The 17,263-nt window shown below is 42.9% G+C and overlaps 1 protein-coding gene across 1 annotated transcript in view; it reads left to right on the top strand.

The window, feature by feature from the left end:
• Positions 1-879: 879 nt before the first annotated feature.
• Positions 880-17,263, top strand: part of myt1a (myelin transcription factor 1a) — a gene marked incomplete at both ends in the record, with an annotated part of 47,023 nt that continues 30,639 nt past the window's right edge. Inside the window, 11 exons of the mRNA XM_084333428.1 lie at positions 880-904; positions 5,769-5,857; positions 6,771-6,825; positions 7,431-7,461; positions 9,399-9,461; positions 10,770-10,942; positions 12,678-12,745; positions 13,036-14,115; positions 14,937-15,171; positions 15,895-16,014; positions 16,712-16,802. Coding sequence (XP_084189554.1) covers positions 880-904; positions 5,769-5,857; positions 6,771-6,825; positions 7,431-7,461; positions 9,399-9,461; positions 10,770-10,942; positions 12,678-12,745; positions 13,036-14,115; positions 14,937-15,171; positions 15,895-16,014; positions 16,712-16,802 — 2,030 coding nt within the window. The remainder of the gene's footprint in view (positions 905-5,768; positions 5,858-6,770; positions 6,826-7,430; positions 7,462-9,398; positions 9,462-10,769; positions 10,943-12,677; positions 12,746-13,035; positions 14,116-14,936; positions 15,172-15,894; positions 16,015-16,711; positions 16,803-17,263) is intronic.

The raw sequence follows: 17,263 nt of genomic DNA, 5'->3' as shown, positions 1-17,263 counted from the left end.
AAGGAGGGGGAACAAAGTACTGAAGTTGGTACTTAAGTTTTTCTGAAAAAACAACTACCAACAAACAAACAAACAAACAAACAAACAAACAAACAAAAACACAGACCTGTATAGGCCTACTTGATATTCCCCCATATGACTAGATTGTATGTAAGTTTCGTCGAATTGTTAAACTATCAAATACAAATGACAGTATGTACGTATAATATAGGCAAAATACATTTCCATCTGCCATTTCTGTTGTGGCATTTTTGTGGAAGTAATAGTTGTGGTCCTTTGTGTGTGTGTGTGTGAGTGTGTGTGTGTGTGTGTGTGTGTGTGTGTGTGTGTGTGTGTGTGTGTGTGTGTGTGTGTGTGTGTGTGTGTGTGTGTGTGTGTGTGTGTGAGAGTGAGTGTGTGTGCGTGTGCGTGCGTGTGTGTGTCAGTGTGTGTGTGTGTGTGTGTGTGTGTGTGTGTGTGTGCGTGCGTGTGTGTGTGTGTGTGTGTGCGTGTGTGTGTGTGTGTGTATGGGAGGGGTACACCATGTTACCAGCTGATGGTATCCCTTCATTGACTTATCTGCACCTCGAGCCTCTCGGAGTCAATGCAGGAGAGAGAAACTTGTTCTAAAGTTGGACTTCGCACGGTGACCCGACTCCTTTGTGTCGCTCTCCCAGCTTTCAATAGACATTGTTTTGGGGAAAGCGGGCGGGTGTGCGCCACTCTCATTGGCCCATCTCGGAGACGAGAACAAAGACGTGGGCATCTGATTGGCTCGCCTCAACAGCTGCGCCGGTCCCTTCTCTGAATGAGAAGTTTCTCTTCCAAACTTTGTCTTCTACAAGTTGCTGCTGCTGCTCAGATGCGGTGTCGCTGAGGGATAAATCAATCACCGCAAAGATGAAGTGGTGTAAAACGTTTTTAGGTAAGTCCGTTAACTTATTTCATTATATTGTGATTGTTGTACGATTTGCAATGTATTGTCAGTGAATGCGGGAAGGGGGAATGTGTAGGATAATCAGAGAAGCTTATCTGTCATGTCTCTTTTTTTGTTCTCAAAACGTTCTCAAAACGTTTGGTATTTTTCTTTATGTTCATGCTACAGAAAACGAAAAACAAGTTTGTTTGACCTGTAGCCCGTGTCTGACTGGAAGGGATCAACATGTATTTTTAGATAAACTTTAGATAAACAACATTTGACAATGGATCGAATCAATGTCAGATGTTGATAATTGCATGAAGTTGGCAAATGTTTCGAACTATTTTATAAAAAATAGTCGGCTATATCCTAATGATCAAAGCACTGTTGACGTACTTCTGTAGATATGGTTAAAAATGTATCATTTCAAAAACAAGGCTATAGCTTATTTTGAATCCTAACCTATAGAATTTTCTGAACTTGCTTCCCGTCCAGACAGTTTGTTTTTAGACAAAGGAAAGTTTTGTGTCCTGAGGGATTAGTGGCTCTTAGCGCTATAGACGTCAGGCTCGCTTCAGGCGTATTAAAAAGTTTTGTGTGAGCGGGGGTGGGGGTGGAGTGTCTGTCAGAAGGGTCCATCTGTTTGGGCGAAGTCTGAGTGCCTTGTCTACTATGCTGCCTATGCAATATTTATACAGCCCGTCCCGTCAGAGCACACCCATCTGCACAGGACTGAACGACTGAGATGGGGGGGGGGGGGGGGGGGGTCACCGAGGTTGAGAGTTGAGACTATTTAGTCTAAATATGCAAAACTATTTGTGTCGGTCTTCCCAAAGGGTAGTATTTGTGCAAAGACACCGTCAATATGTCAGATAAAACACAAGGTTGTAGTAGGCTATTGTAAGGTGTAGTAATAGGCTATAAACATGTAAACACGAATAGTCTATATGTTACAGGATATAAGGGTATGTAGTGTACATTTTAGGCAGACAGGCCAAAATATTCTATTGCTACTGGGGTTAGTAACCTACTCAATAGGCTACTGTAAATAGTTGACATGATACATTAGCCCTGGGCAGCGTTATATGGCTTGCAGTCAACTGATTCAATCTGATTGCCAATGGCAGATCTAATAAACCTATATATCATGTAATCATAATATATAATCATAAGACATTTATTTTGAGAATGTCTGTATTATTGTACAAGGGGAAAAGCAGTTTGTCATTTATTTTCAAACAAACACCAAATGTTTCCTTCAAATCTGTCTGCAGTGCAAAATGTGCCCACAGTGTGTTTACACAAGCCTCATTTAGGCTCGTTTTACGTTCTAATGACTGGACTCAACTTGGTGTTCCTCGTGAGCTGTTCTGGGGTTGACGCTCACACGAGTCGTCCTGCAGGAGCGCAGTGGAGCCAGCCAGGCTACTGTCCATGGTGCTGAAAGCCCAGGCTGCCGCGGCGCTGTCCCCGGTGCTGAAGCGTTTTCAGGGTCGTTGTGTCACACAGAGCTCGGGAGGCAGCTCGGTTTGAGACGGATTTCAGCATTATGTTGAGTACAGTCGATGTTATTATGGTGGATACAGTAGATGACTCCTATCAAAAATTACGAGAAGCCCTGCCCCTTAATGTTGTGAGCTTGGTGATGTCACATGACTGGGGGAGGGGTGAACAATAGTCCGTGAGCGAAAGGTAAGGCGATATTTCTCTCTGACAAAGGCACATGAAGACACATTTATCTCCGGTGCAATGGATTATCTATAAAACATCCAAATGTAGAGTTTGGACCAATGCATCGTTACTGAAGAGACCGGTTAGCACACGAAAGCTGCGGATTATTTTTGTATAACGGTCAATGAAAGAGGTAGGAGGATATTGTGGACGCGTAGCCTTTTCTTCTTCTTATTTTTGTTTTGTTACATTGAGTATAAGTTGAGATATGATCAGATCGGTCTTGACTTTAGAACAACCTAATCAAATGGTTTTGTGATGGTAAGCAGTACTATTGTATATTTCTCCCCAGCAGGCCTATTTAGCCTATAGGCCTATCATCGGTGTGTAGCCTGTGTTTGGCAAACGACTTATTGGCAGTCGGCGAGCATTGTTGTGTTATACAATGGAAGGCCAATGTTAAAGTCTCTAAAAGAAGTCAGAATTGTAGCCTACAATAGAAAACATGTTGATTCTTAAAGGATTGTAACCTGATGGTCTGTGACAGTAGTTGCTCTTATGTAAACGGTATCTCACAGAAGTCTATTACAGACCGTCCTAGTTGCTGATTGGACGAATCACTCTTTCTTGGCAATGCTTGGTTAAAAAAAAGGAAGGCCTGACCTAGTCGTGTTTATTTATACTAACGGAGGCCTGGTACGCCTACACTTTGAGCTGTTTTTAAAATTAATATTCTTAGTGCCTGCTTAGGTCAACATGTCAGACATAAGGCCCAACTTTGAAAGGCCTAAATCCACTTTTTACAATTGCGTATAGTGTGACATTATGTTCAACTTGTAGACAAGTTATTGATGGAGATTACTATTATTAACGTTGTGTTGAAAAGACTATCGGTGTTACAGTAAATCATCGTTCTGCTGGGATGGCCTCACATGATCCTTTGTAAAGTCACTGAGTGTAAAGTCACTGTAAAAGTGTGTCATGAATCGGAGGAGGAGGGGACCATATTTCCAAGCGGATGTGCGCCCTTAGAGTGTCACCCCCACCCGAGGCAGTGTGTGCTCACATACATAAGTATAGGCTAATATTCCTATAATTAATATTGGAACGTTAGTGCATAGAAACTCAGTGAATAATATGTTTTGTGTGTGTGTGTGTGTGTGTGTGTGTGTGTGTGTGTGTGTGTGTGTGTGTGTGTGTGTGTGTGTGTGTGTGTGTGTGTGTGTGTGTGTGCAAGTGGACTACTGTGTTGTGTTCATGCATAAACGTCCCCCCATGTGGCATGAATAATTAAGTTGAAGATGAAGGCAATATTTCGGGGGGTTCCAAGTTCTTTCAACTATATTTAGCCCTGTATTTCAGTATAAGACTGGAAAAAAAGAATATTGAACAGAGTTGTCATGTGCTTTTTAAACCTAGGCCCATCATTTAAAGGTATGTGATTGGTCATGAAAACCTGCTGAATATTTTGGTCATGAATACCTGTTAAATATTTTGGTCATAAATACGTGTTCAATATTTTAGTCATGAATATGCTACCTGTTAAATATTTTGGTCATGAAAACCTGTTAAATATTTTGGTCCTGCAAAACTGTTAATAATAACTAAATATTTCTCCAGGGAACCCACGCCTTCACAAAGGCACGGGCTGAGAAATGAAGGAACAAAGTGACAGACTTTATGTGTGTGTGCGTGTGTGCATGTGTGTCTGTGTGCGTATACGTGTGTGTCTGTGTGTTTTGTGCTAGCAGAGGAGTCAGTACAGCACCACATCATGTGTCACCTCAGCTGTGCTCAGTAAACACATTTGTCAGTCATACATCTCAGTCTTTCTGTGAATTTCACATGAAATGGAGTTCGTGGTGACTTGTCTAATAGTTCACCATCAAAGCAACAGCCGCAGGGAATCCTGTAACTAATGGTAGTGTCATGGTAGATATGGACACAGACTGGAGAGCTTTATCCTGCCATAAAAAGGCCAACAGCAGTAACTGCACATGCTGAAATAGAGAAAAATTACTTCAAACCTTATCTCCGGTCACGCCAAAGGTATTCTGGGTATAAAAGTATGTGCTATAGAATATACTAACACTGTACTATCTACTATCAATATAACCTTAATGGACGAGGGGATATTCTGATGTAATTTTAGTTACTGCCTTAATAGTGCAACATTGTCATGGGAAGTCTTTGGTCGCATTCCATTCAAATCAACATAAAAGTTGTAATCTAAGTACAATGACTATTTTGAAGCAAAAGTAGCCTAAATACATCAAAAGTATAATTTAAATATATTTAAGTCTTAATTATAACTTTTAATTACAGTACAACTTAAGTGGTTTACATTTAATACAGCTTTAGTATACTTTCTGAATACATAAAAAGTATACAAGGTATACTTTCAGAAAATATACTTAAGTATACTTTCTTTTTGAACTTGGATGGTTAGAGATTGTCTGTAACTCGATGCCCACAGGTTCGATTACCCACAAAACCTGCAAATAGATTGACACGGCACTCTGTGTAATGCATGCATGTCTCAGAAGGATTGTTTCAATTCCTAATACTGTATATAATATGATTTATTGCTACAAATGCTACCTAGTTGCACATGCGGCTTGCCTAGGATTTGAACAGCTTTTATTGTATTAGCTTATTATTATTAGTATTAGTATTGGCTCAGGAGGTAGAGGGGCCATCTGGTAATCTGAAGGTTCCCGGTTCAATTCCGGCTCCTCCCGACTTCATGTCAAAGTGCCCTTGAGCAAGACACTTAACCCCTAGCTGCTCCCGACGAGCAGGTTGGCACCTTGCATGGCTGCCTTCACCTTCGGTGTGTGTATTTGTGAGTGAATGGGTGAATGTGAGGCATACGTTTGAAAGCACCTTGAATGGTCAGCAGCCCCAAAAGAGCGCTATATAAATGCAGCCCATTTACCATTTACTGTAGCTTCTTCCCCTTTTTAACATGTAGGTTGCTATGAGAGCATTCTCTACCAAGCTCCTGTAAACAGTCTCTGATACATTTAGGCTCACAACAAAGTTACTGAACTGTATATAGAGATGCAGGGCATGTATTCATGTCTTAACACATTTAAACCATTCTATAAACTCTCCTGTATGTATATATTACTGATGGTACCTGCTGCTATAATATAGATGTTATGTACTGTATGTGTGTGTCTGTGTTGTCCAACAGAAAATGAGTTCAGAGGTCAACTGCTGAGCCAGAGGTGGACCAGGGGGGAGCCAGTCAGCAGCTGGGAGAAGAGGAGCCTTCGAATCAAAGTGAGGAGCTATGTGTGTGTGTGTGTGTATGTATATGTGTATGTGTGTAAAAAAACAAAAAACAAAAAAAACATTCTTTATTTTGGTGCTGATTCACTGTGACCTACTGTTATTCTTAGCTACTTATTCTCAGGCTACATACTGGCCACTGTGGAATTTCCCTCGTACGCTATGGTGGTGATACAAGAACTTGTGCTCAATATACAGCACTAGTTACACTTGTTGTAAGTCGCTCAGGATAAGCTTGTCTGACATACAAAATGGAACATAAATCTCTCGATTTTCCTCTCGAAGGTCTTTCCATTTTCTCATAAACAGGAAGTGCCACCATGTTCTTTTATAGGCTTTACCAGATGAGGTTGACTGAGCTAACAGCTCTCACAGAACAATGTAGTGTCACATAAGTGCCACTGAGTTGGTTTGTTTTATTTATCTGTATTTTCACTAGGGACGGTAAACTGAGCACACTAGTACTACAGTACCAAGTAAAACAGAAAATATATACCTTCTGAATAGTATACTAAAGTTGTGTTAAATTGAAACCACATACGTTGTATTTGTGTGTTAAAGGTTTGATATGTACTTACATTGAAATTATACCTTTGATGGTTTTCTGGTTAGTTTTGGTTACTACTTGCAACCTAAAGTTTGGTAAACATGACAGTTTCCTTTTAGATTACACTTACAACATATAAATAAGTATCATACTAAACATGTGCTTCGAATTAGTACATGAAAGCACATAAGAAGTACCAAAAATACATTGCAAGTATACTCTCAGAAAAGTACATGTGGGTATAGAAATATACTTTTAACACACTTTATATACTAAATATATACTGACTCGGGTAAGATACTAGTTAAGATACTAGTCTTGTGTGTGGTTAACACTTTCTGTCATTCTTTTACTCAGATGAGCCAAGACGCTGCAGAAACACGAACACGGACCCGTTCCAAAGGCATCCGGGGTGAGTGTGACCAAACACACATACGCACACACACTCACACTCAATATGGGGACATTACATAGACTTACAAGCATTCTGTAACCAACATTATGGGTCAGAGTCAGACAAGAAGATACATACCAATTTCCTCTCTGTGCGTTCAGTAGAAAGCTGCAAGCTAGCCTAGTTTAGCTCAAATTAATGGAAGTGGATACGGACCACAAGCCTAGCTTAAAACTCAGGGAGAGGTGTTTTTGGCCAACAGCTTGGCTAGCTCTAGCTGGTCCATATCTGCTTCCATTAATTTGTGCTAAGCGAGGCTAGCTTGTAGCCAGATAGCCTTCTAGTGAACTCACAGTTCCTTTAACCCTAACCATAAGCCTTATCCTAACCTTACCCATAACCCTCCACAACTAGCTTTAGCCTTTAGCATTCTTATATGAAGAATACAAATACAATTCAAATATAGCAGTACAAGCACATACACATCCATGCATACGCAAGCTAACACAGGATGTGGTGTGTGTGTGTGTGTGTGTGTACAGTATGTACAAACTAAAGTAGCTAGCATAACAATGTACCACTGTGGATCGGGTTGTTTTATATCCCCTCCCTTTTGTCCTCAGTGCCTGTAGAAGCTGTGGGGCAGGAGATCAGGCCAGAGATAAAACCAGAGTTAAGGTGAGAGCATCATTCAGTCTGCTTGTCAAAATATTTTAATGGAAAGCTATGATATTTAACTCACCCAAAATAACACAGGTTTTTTCCTCTTACCGGAATCACTATCAATCCATCGTTTCGCTGCTGACTTTTGTAGATATCTGCTGTAGACATGTGTAGAGATCAATATGAGAGTGAGTGCTATAGTGTGGCTATTCAGAGCATTTAATCTCAGACATCTTGGTCACAACCAACGGGTGATTTAAAATCATATAGCAGGTGATTGGCATTAAATGGCAACATTAGCCAATGAGCTGTGCATATTATATGGAGAAAAAAACGTCATGAGAACACTATGAATTGGAACTGGTGTGCTGAAGTCACAGGAATGAGTTCTGTAGATCAGCACAGTGGCAATAAGCATGATATAGGAAAGATCTGCACACCAGAGTTCTGTAGCTCAGCACACCAGAGATCAGCACACCAGAGTACTATAGATCAGCACACCAGAGATCAGCACACCAGAGTACTATAGATCTGCACACCAGAGTACTATAGATCAGCACACCAGAGATCAGCACACCAGAGTACTATAGATCTGCACACCAGAGTACTATAGATCAGCACACCAGAGATCAGCACACCAGGGTTCTGTAGACCAGCACACCAGAGATCAGCACACCAGGGTTCTGTAGATCAGCACACCAGAGATCAGCACACCAGGGTTCTGTAGACCAGCACACCAGAGATCAGCACACCAGAGTTCTGTAGACCAGCACACCAGAGATCAGCACACCAGAGATCAGCACACCAGGGTTCTGTAGACCAGCACACCAGAGATCAGCACACCAGAGTTCTGTAGACCAGCACACCAGAGATCAGCACACCAGAGTTCTGTAGATCAGCACACCAGAGTTCTTTAGATCAGCACACCAGTGGCAATAACCATGATATAGCACAACCTCAAGTATGTTATTGCTTTTATATAAACATTTGTATAATTGTTTAAAGCATTGACCTAAACAAAGACATAAGCATTGGGTTTGTTTTGATACATTTATTTTGGTCCTTGGCTAAGAAAAAATATGTCCCTGTTGCTCCCTTTACTGTTGTCCATTCTTCCACTGTCATATCAGGACCAAATCAATTGAAATCCACACGCAAATCCATGTTTGTGATACTGCTCAAGTTGTCGGGTACTAGTGGTATACTGTCATAGAGATTTTTCACAGCAGCCATTTTGACGTGTCATAGTAAGGTAAACTCTACTGGGTAACATAACAATAGGGTAAACATAATATGAATTAAGATTCCGTTACATTTAGGGTTGTCATAGCCATTCTAGCGAGCCAGCATGCATACTACCATGGCCACGGGACTGAAACATCTAAATGGAACAAAACCTTAACACCATTATTAGCACCTGTATTTACCCCGCTATGACACGTTAAAATGGCAGCTGGTGAAGAAGGTCTATTGTAAACACTAATGGGATGTCTCCTATCCAATCAGAGTGCAGCCTTGGTGTCTGATACTCTTCCTCATCAGATACTGTGAGGAAGAGGTTTCTACGGGGTCCTTCAGTTACTCCAAGAAAGGCTAGTTAGCATTGTTAGCATTTAGTCATTGAAACCTAGTGTATAGAGGGTTGCCAGGTATGACTTTATTGAATTGCCACATTACCAGTTGGCCCAGTTTCACAGTGATCTAATTGGGGCCCAGATATAGATGATGCCATAGTATAAAAAGCCTTGTTAAGTGAATGTTGCTCCAAGTGCACTCCAAGAATGACGTACTGTAGCTGGCAACTAGAAATGTGAGTTGCGAGAGGTACAGAAAATACAATTCAAAAAGTCAAGATGTCCCCTTTAGCTAGTCTGATACTGATTAAATGAAAACAAACATGGACCTGTCCTGTGTGTATTCAGCAACAGCTGCCCGACTCCTGGATGCAATGGAAAAGGTCACGTCAGCGGAAGATACTCACGGCACAGAAGGTAGGACACCTAGTAGAACCCACTAGAACTAGAACCTAGCAGAACAAGAACCTAGTAGAACATAGTACAACTAGAACCTAGTAGAACATAGTACAACTAGAACCTATTGGAACATAGTACAACTAGAACCTAGCTTCTTCCGTGACAAGGCTGACCAAAACAAGATTAAATATAGTGATATAACTGGAATGTAAAACGTGGAGCTGTTACACGTTTTGCCCCTTTATTCCCCTTTAACGCTAGCCTACCAAACAGAAAGTCATAGTTTAGCCTACCAAACAGAAAGTGATAGTTTAGCCTACCAAACAGAAAGTGATAGTTTAGCCTACTGAACAGAAAGTCATAGTTTAGCCTACCAAACAGAAAGTCATAGTTTAGTCTACCAAACAGAAAGTGATAGTTTAGCCTACTGAACAGAAAGTGATAGTTTAGTCTACCAAACAGAAAGTGATAGTTTAGCCTACTGAACAGAAAGTGATAGTTTAGCCTACTGAACAGAAAGTGATAGTTTAGCCTACTGAACAGAAAATGATAGGTTAGCCTACAGTACTAAACAGAAAGTGATAGGTTAGCCTACTGAACAGAAGGTGATAGTTTAGCCTACTGAACAGAAAGTGATAGGTTAGCCTACTGAACAGAAAGTGATAGTTTAGCCTACAGTACCAAACAGGAAGTGATAGTTTAGCCTACTGAACAGAAAGTGATAGGTTAGCCTACTGAACAGAAGGTGATAGTTTAGCCTACTGAACAGAAAGTGATAGGTTAGCCTACTGAACAGAAAGTGATAGTTTAGCCTACCAAACAGAAAGTGATAGTTTAGCCTACTGAACAGAAAGTGATAGTTTAGCCTACCAAACAGGAAGTGATAGTTTAGCCTACCAAACAGAAAGTGATAGTTTAGCCTACTGAACAGAAAGTGATAGGTTAGCCTACTGAACAGAAAGTGATAGTTTAGCCTACAGTACCAAACAGGAAGTGATAGTTTAGCCTACTGAACAGAAAGTGATAGGTTAGCATACTGTACAGAAGGTGATAGGTTAGCCTACTGAACAGAAAGTGATAGGTTAGCCTACAGTACTGAACAGAAAATGATAGGTTAGCCTACAGTACTAAACAGAAAGTGATAGGTTAGCCTACTGAACAGAAAGTGATAGGTTAGCCTACTGAACAGAAAGTGATAGGTTAGCCTACTGAACAGAAAGTGATAGGTTAGCCTACTGAACAGGAATAACAGAAAGAAATCATATAATTTAAATAAATTACTCAGTCCCACTCATGCACTCATATGTCTCCCTCCTCCCCCTTTAGCGTACTGGGATGTCCCATTGTGAGGAAGAGGAAACTGGAGGAGGAGGGGGAGACAGAGGAGAACCTGTCTGCCCCAAAGAGGAGGAGCCAACCTCTCAAACTGGCCATGGACGAGGGGTTCAACGCAGACAGCGACGCAGGCAGCGAAGCAGAGCAGAAGGAGGAGGAGGGGGAGGAGGAGGAGGAGGTGGTGGTGGTGGTGGAGGAGGAGGAGGAGCTCAACGAAAAGAAAAAGAACAAAATGAAAAGCCGGCAAGAGTCATTGAAAGGTGTGTGATACAGCCATGGAGATAGGGGAGGGGTGGAGGTGAGATGGAGGTGGGATGGAGGTGGGATAGAGGAGGGGTGGAGGAGGGATGGAGGAGGTGGGATGGAGGACGGGTTGGAGGTGAGATGGAGGAGGGTTGGAGGTGGGATGGAGGAGGGGTGGAGGAGGGATGGAGGAGCGGTTGGAGGTGGGATGGAGGTGGGATGGAGGAGGGGTTGGAAGTGGGATGGAGGTGGGTTGGAGGTGTGCATGTGCATGTCGGTTTTCTTGGACTGTCTTAGACCAGAGGAATAACATGCATGAATTCTGAAAAAGTTCCCCTTGAACTCATTGACCGCCACGCTCTTTTCCCATCTTTACTCAATGGCGCCAGCGTTATTGACCATTTTAGCGATGTTACTTTCAAATCAAAGGTATATACCATGTACATAATGTGTCTTCATTTTAACTCAAAACTGCGATCGTTACCAAAAGCACGTTTTAGGTCCGGTAAAATACGACACTGTGATCGGTACAAAAACATGTTTCAGGTTCGGTAAAATAGACATAGAATAGACCTTACCTTAGCCAGAAGGTACTCCAAAAAGAATAATCCCCAGTGATCCCATCGCCATCGCGATTACTCGTGTATCTCAGAGCGATTGCTCTGTCGCTCTGAGGGGGAGGAGTTTTTTTTCTTCACTTTTTCTCCTCCTGTTTTTCTGTGTTTTTCTCCCATCCCAATTTAGTCGTTATGCCAATTACCCCCTCCCCTTCCTGGTCGTTGCTCACATGTGCCCCCCACTGGTCGGTCTAGGGAGCCCTGAAGTCTATCAGATGCTTCCTCCGAGACATAGGAGACAGCCAGCAGCATCTTTTCACCTGCCAGCGCGGACTCTCATTGGTGAGGTGTAACGTGTGGGAGGTCTCCCTCCCTCGCTGTGCAGGCGCCCTGACCGACCTGTAGGAGTCGCTGTTTACAACGACCAGAATACCACCCCACCGGCTTCCCTCCCGCTGACTCTACCAATTGAGCCAGTATGATGGCCGGCCAAGCCGGAGGCAACGCTGACAGCCGGATTCGATACCAGTGTCTCTTGCGTTATAAGCGCTTAGTCTGCTGCGCCACCCAGCCGCCCGACAAATCTTTTTTAAAGTGTCACCAAACTAAACTATTCCAGTTCAAAAGGTAGGCGATACTGCCACCTGGCAGGATTCAATCGTCATTGCAATCTTAACGTAGGCAGCGGCGCAAGGGAGATACAGGGAGGTCCGCGTAAGTGGTTAGAATGGGGATCAGAGGAAAAACGGTTGGCGACGAAAACCGACTATACTCGGGTTTGGCGCAGAAAGAGTTAAGGCGATTACGTCACAACTTGGGCTATTCACCATCAAGATCCCTGATGCCTCTGACTTTTGGACAATTTTCCTCCCAAAATATACTGCAGCAAGGAATAATTTTTAGATTAAGTTATTAAATATAAAGTATGATGTAAATCTTTGCAACATGTATATATCATGGGATGTATGACATCAATGTTCAGTATACCGCCAACCTCTAGTTCAAGTGGCACTTCCTGGTGAGGAAACTCGTACATCTAATAACTCCGACACTACGTGAATGCAACAATAACCAACCAACGCCCACTCTTTATCCACAGCAGAAGACACAGAGGAAACACCAGTCACGTCTGAGGCCACAGCCGCTGTTCCTGAAGACCACAGTCAGGTAGGGAAGAGAGGGATGCAGAAAGTACTGATTATCACCTGCTCCAGATTATAATCCACAGAGTAATGTACTCTGGACCACTCAAACACTGTAATCTGAGTACTGATTAGTCAGGTATTTTTGGATTACTATGCCTCTGATACCTATAGAACATAACAATATACCGGTTTTGTACACTGCTGTTTTCAATGAGAGCGAGAGGCATTTACATATTGCATTGTGCATATCGTGTCTTTGTTGTAATCAGGCTACTACTGTAATGTTAATCATTGCTCCCTCTAACCCTGCAGACAGACACCATAACCTCAGAACACATTCCCACCATGGCTGAAACTGAAGCAGAAATTGAAACAGAGGCGGAGAAACACAAACAGGAGACAGAGGTTCCGACAGACCCACAAGTCCCCCTGGTTGAGGAGGAAGAGGGGGAAGAGGAGGAGGAGGAGGAGGTGGAAGAGGACACGGAAAAGGAGGCGGAGCGAGAGGAGGAGAGATCAGGTGTGGAGGTCGAGGCATCTGAGCAGCCAGTGGATGATGAAGCAACGGAGGAAAGGGTTGAGGTGGATGATGGAGCCATGGAGGAAAGGGTTGAGGTGGATTATGGAGCCATGGAGGAAAGGGTTGAGGTGGATGATGGAGCCATGGAGGAAAGGGTTGAGGTGGATGATGGAGCCATGGAGGAAAGGGTTGAAGTGGATGATGGCGCCATGGAGGAAAGGGTTGAAGTGGATGATGGAGCCATGGAGGAAAGGGTTGAGGTGGAGGTTGGAAAAGAGGTGAGACAGATGGAGGAGGAGGAGGAGGAAGAAGAAGAGGAAGACGAGGAGGATGTGGAGGAGAAGGAGAACAGCGTTGAAGAACGGGAGGTGGAGAGGCAGTGCGTGAGCCAGGAGAACTCAGACCATCAGTACTACAGTGGCGACTACAACCATCAGGCCAAAGAAGCCACGACAGCCGCAAGGAAGCAGGAGGAGGAGGAAGAGGAAGGAGAGGAGAAAGAGGAGGCCCACGAGGATACCAATGCCATGCTCCCCACCTCCAGCCCTCCCACTCAGGGATCCAAAGCCCAGCTATCACTCAGGGAAGACAAGATCAACACCCCCATGACTGAGGAGGAGGATGAGGAGGAAGAGGAGGTAGAGGATGAGGAGGAGGAGGAGGATGAGGAGGAGGAGGAGGAGGAGGAGGAGGAGGAGGAAGAGGAGGAGAAGCAAGTGGAACAAGAAGCAGGTGAGGTGGGGGAAGAGGAGGAGGAGGAGGAGGAGCATGACTCGAACAAAGCCTCGCCCACCACCGTCGTCATCGAAGTCCGCTCTGAGGAGGAGGCGGAGGAGGAGGAGGAAGAGGAGGAGGAGGAGGAGGAGGAAGAGGTCTGGTTTAATTTATAAACAAACTTTTTGTGTTTGTTTGTTTGTTTGTTTGTTTGTTTGTTTGTTTGTTTGTTTGAACAAGTAGGATGGGCAGTACATTCATCATTTTGGACCCCTGGCCCTATTTCCTACTTCCAATGATGTTGTCGATCAGTAGAGTCCTTTCTCAGCACACCCCATGCTGTTCTTCATACTGGATACCTGCAGCTCAATTCATGTAAAGTAATGGGGCCATGCTTCAGTCTTTACAGGCCCTGAAAGAAACGGATGGAGAAACTTACTCAGTGCACCCAAAGCAAAGATGTTTTTTATGTGCTTTTTACAGTGGCCCCATTAACCTTAGCAGTATGAAGCACAGCATGGACTGTGTTGACAAAAGGACTCTACCCTTTAATGGGTGCAAATCCTGAACATACCCTTTAATGTAAGCTAACTAAACAGAATGTGATAGTTAAGCCTTTTGAGCAGGTAAATAGGGCACAGAGATTCCACAGAGGTAACGGCTTGTACCAATATCCAAACAATCCATCCCCATATAGTACATTTACACACAGTACAGTAACCAGGGGTGTAGAAAGAAAGTCTAGGCCCTGTGCTCACGAAGCATCTGTGGGGCCCCTCCCCTCCCAAAATATAATTTGACATCATTAGATTCACATCACAAGATTGATTTAAAAGATTTGTCAATCCAATAGTCTATTTGATTAGAGAATTTCTCAAGGACAGCCCTACACTTAATCCTAATGTCCTGTGTCGTGTGAATGTGTGCAAGCAGTGGTACTTGAATGTCTGAAAAATAAACTCCCCTTTCATGATCTCAGGACGACGAGGAGCGGGATCGGGCTTCGGAGGGCTCAGGGATCACGGACGACTCGGAGAACTGGGACATGACGCGGGGGAACCTGGGGCTGCTTGAGCAGGCCATCGCCCTTAAGGCTGGAGAGGGGATGGGCCCACAGGCCGAATATCTGCCCTACCACAGCCCCGGGGACAGGACCCCCACCAAGTCCACAGACCCAATGGCCGCAGCACGCAGGAGCGCCAACTACAGCAAAGGTAGGGGCTGTGTGTGAGGAGATACGTGTTATCTGAAACTTACAAGGACCGTAGCAGTCTTTCTGACATGTGGGTTCCAAGTCAATCTTCTTAAAGGACCGTAGCAGTCTTTCTGACATGTGGGTTCCAAGTCATTCTTGCCTTGATACAGCAATTAATAAGGGGCCCTTCCTTCATAATCTTCTACCATTACTGAAAGATTTGGTAGTTATTTTCTACTATATGCTAGCAATCTACTTAATGCTAGTATACTTAATACTAGCGGTCTATTATATGTGAAGAGTTTATAGTGATCTACTTAATGCTAGCGGTCTACTATATGCTAGCATCCTATTTAATGCTCTCTGTGTACTATATTAGTGGTCTACTACCGTATATGCTAGCAGTCTACTTAATGCTAGCGGTCTATTATATGCTAGCGGTCTACTATATGCTAGTGGTCTACTATATGCTAGTGGTCTACTTAATACTAGTGGTCTACTATGCTAGCAATCTACTTAATGCTAGCGGTCTACTATATGCCAGTGGTCTACTATATGCTTGCAGCCTACTTAATGTTCGCTGTATATTATATATGCTAGCGGTCTACTTTAGGCTAGCGGTCTACTTAATGCTAGCAGTCTACTATATGCTTGCAGCCTACTTAAGTTCACTGTATATTATATGCTAGCCGTCTACTTACTGCTCGCTGTTTACTTTAAACCCTGTTGTTTTGTCATCCAGAGAAGAAAGAAATCAAGTGCCCGACTCCATGCTGTGATGGGACGGGTCACGTGACCGGACTCTACCCCCACCACCGCAGTCTGTCTGGATGCCCCCACAAAGACCGCATCCCCCCTGAGAGTGAGTAGAATGTGCTACTCCCACATGATAGAGACTCCAGAGTCTCTCTCAATCTTCTAATACGGCCTCAAGTCAAGACCCACCTCTTCTCCACTGCCTTCTCTTAGCGCCTCCCCCACCCACCTGTGTGTGTTTGTGTTACATTCCTCTTACTACCTGTGTAAAGCGACTTTGAGTTGTATTTATTATTATAGTTTTTATCTATCTATCTATCTATCTATCTATCTATCTATCTATCTATCTATCTATCTATCTATCTATCTATCTATCTATCTATCTATCTATCTATCTATCTATCTATCTATCTATCTATCTATCTATCTATCTATCTATCTATCTATCTATCTATCTATCTATCTATTATATGGGGTCCCCTGATATTAAAGCTGCATTATGTAATTTTTGGTAGGCAATATGACTTGTAGAATAATAATTAGAAAATGCATAGAATTCTCTGTATCTTATATTGCCATAAACCACCATACATCTCTCTCTCTTTCTCACTCTCTCTCCCTCTCTCTCTCTCTCTCTCTCTCTCTCTCTCTCTCTCTCTCTCTCTCTCTCTCTCTCTCTCTCTCTCTCTCTCTCTCTCTCTCTCTCTCTCTCTCTCTCTCTCTCTCTCTCTCTCTCCTCTCTCTCTCTCTCCTCTCTCTCTCTCTCTCTCTCTCTCTCTCTCTCTCTCTCTCTCTCTCTCTAGTCCTGGCCATGCACGAGAACGTGTTGAAGTGTCCTACTCCTGGGTGTACAGGCCAGGGGCACGTCAACAGTAACCGCAACACACATCGCAGGTGAACAAAATGGCATCTCAAGTTTTTATTTTTTATTATTATTATTATTATTATTATTATTATTATTATTATTATTATTATTATTATTATTATTATTATTATTATTACTTACAATACAAAACAAACATGTATACAACAATCAAAATACAACAAAATAAACGGGTCATTCAGCCTTGTAAGAATTACACACCCAATTTAAATGAACATATCTAACTCAACCCCCCTATCGTCCACCCCTCACACCACTTCCATACGCTCCATCGCATTGAGTTGTCTAAATATTAAAGGGGAACTATTTTACTATTTCTTTCACTATTTGGGCACTTTTACACAATTCCTGTGGGTTTATGGAACACCTCTGTAATATTTTTTTTTTTAATTCATTGTTTTGTATTTCTAATCAAGTACTCAAAAACAGCATTTTTCTACCTCAAGATCTTAAGCCGTTTTGAGCCTGGGCT

The sequence above is a fragment of the Notolepis coatsorum genome (genome assembly GCF_963971535.1).
Source record: "Notolepis coatsorum genome assembly, chromosome: 17".
Lineage (NCBI taxonomy): Eukaryota > Metazoa > Chordata > Actinopteri > Aulopiformes > Paralepididae > Notolepis > Notolepis coatsorum.
Note: the sequence above shows the minus strand (reverse complement) of the source record. Positions and strands in the feature narration are given on the sequence as shown.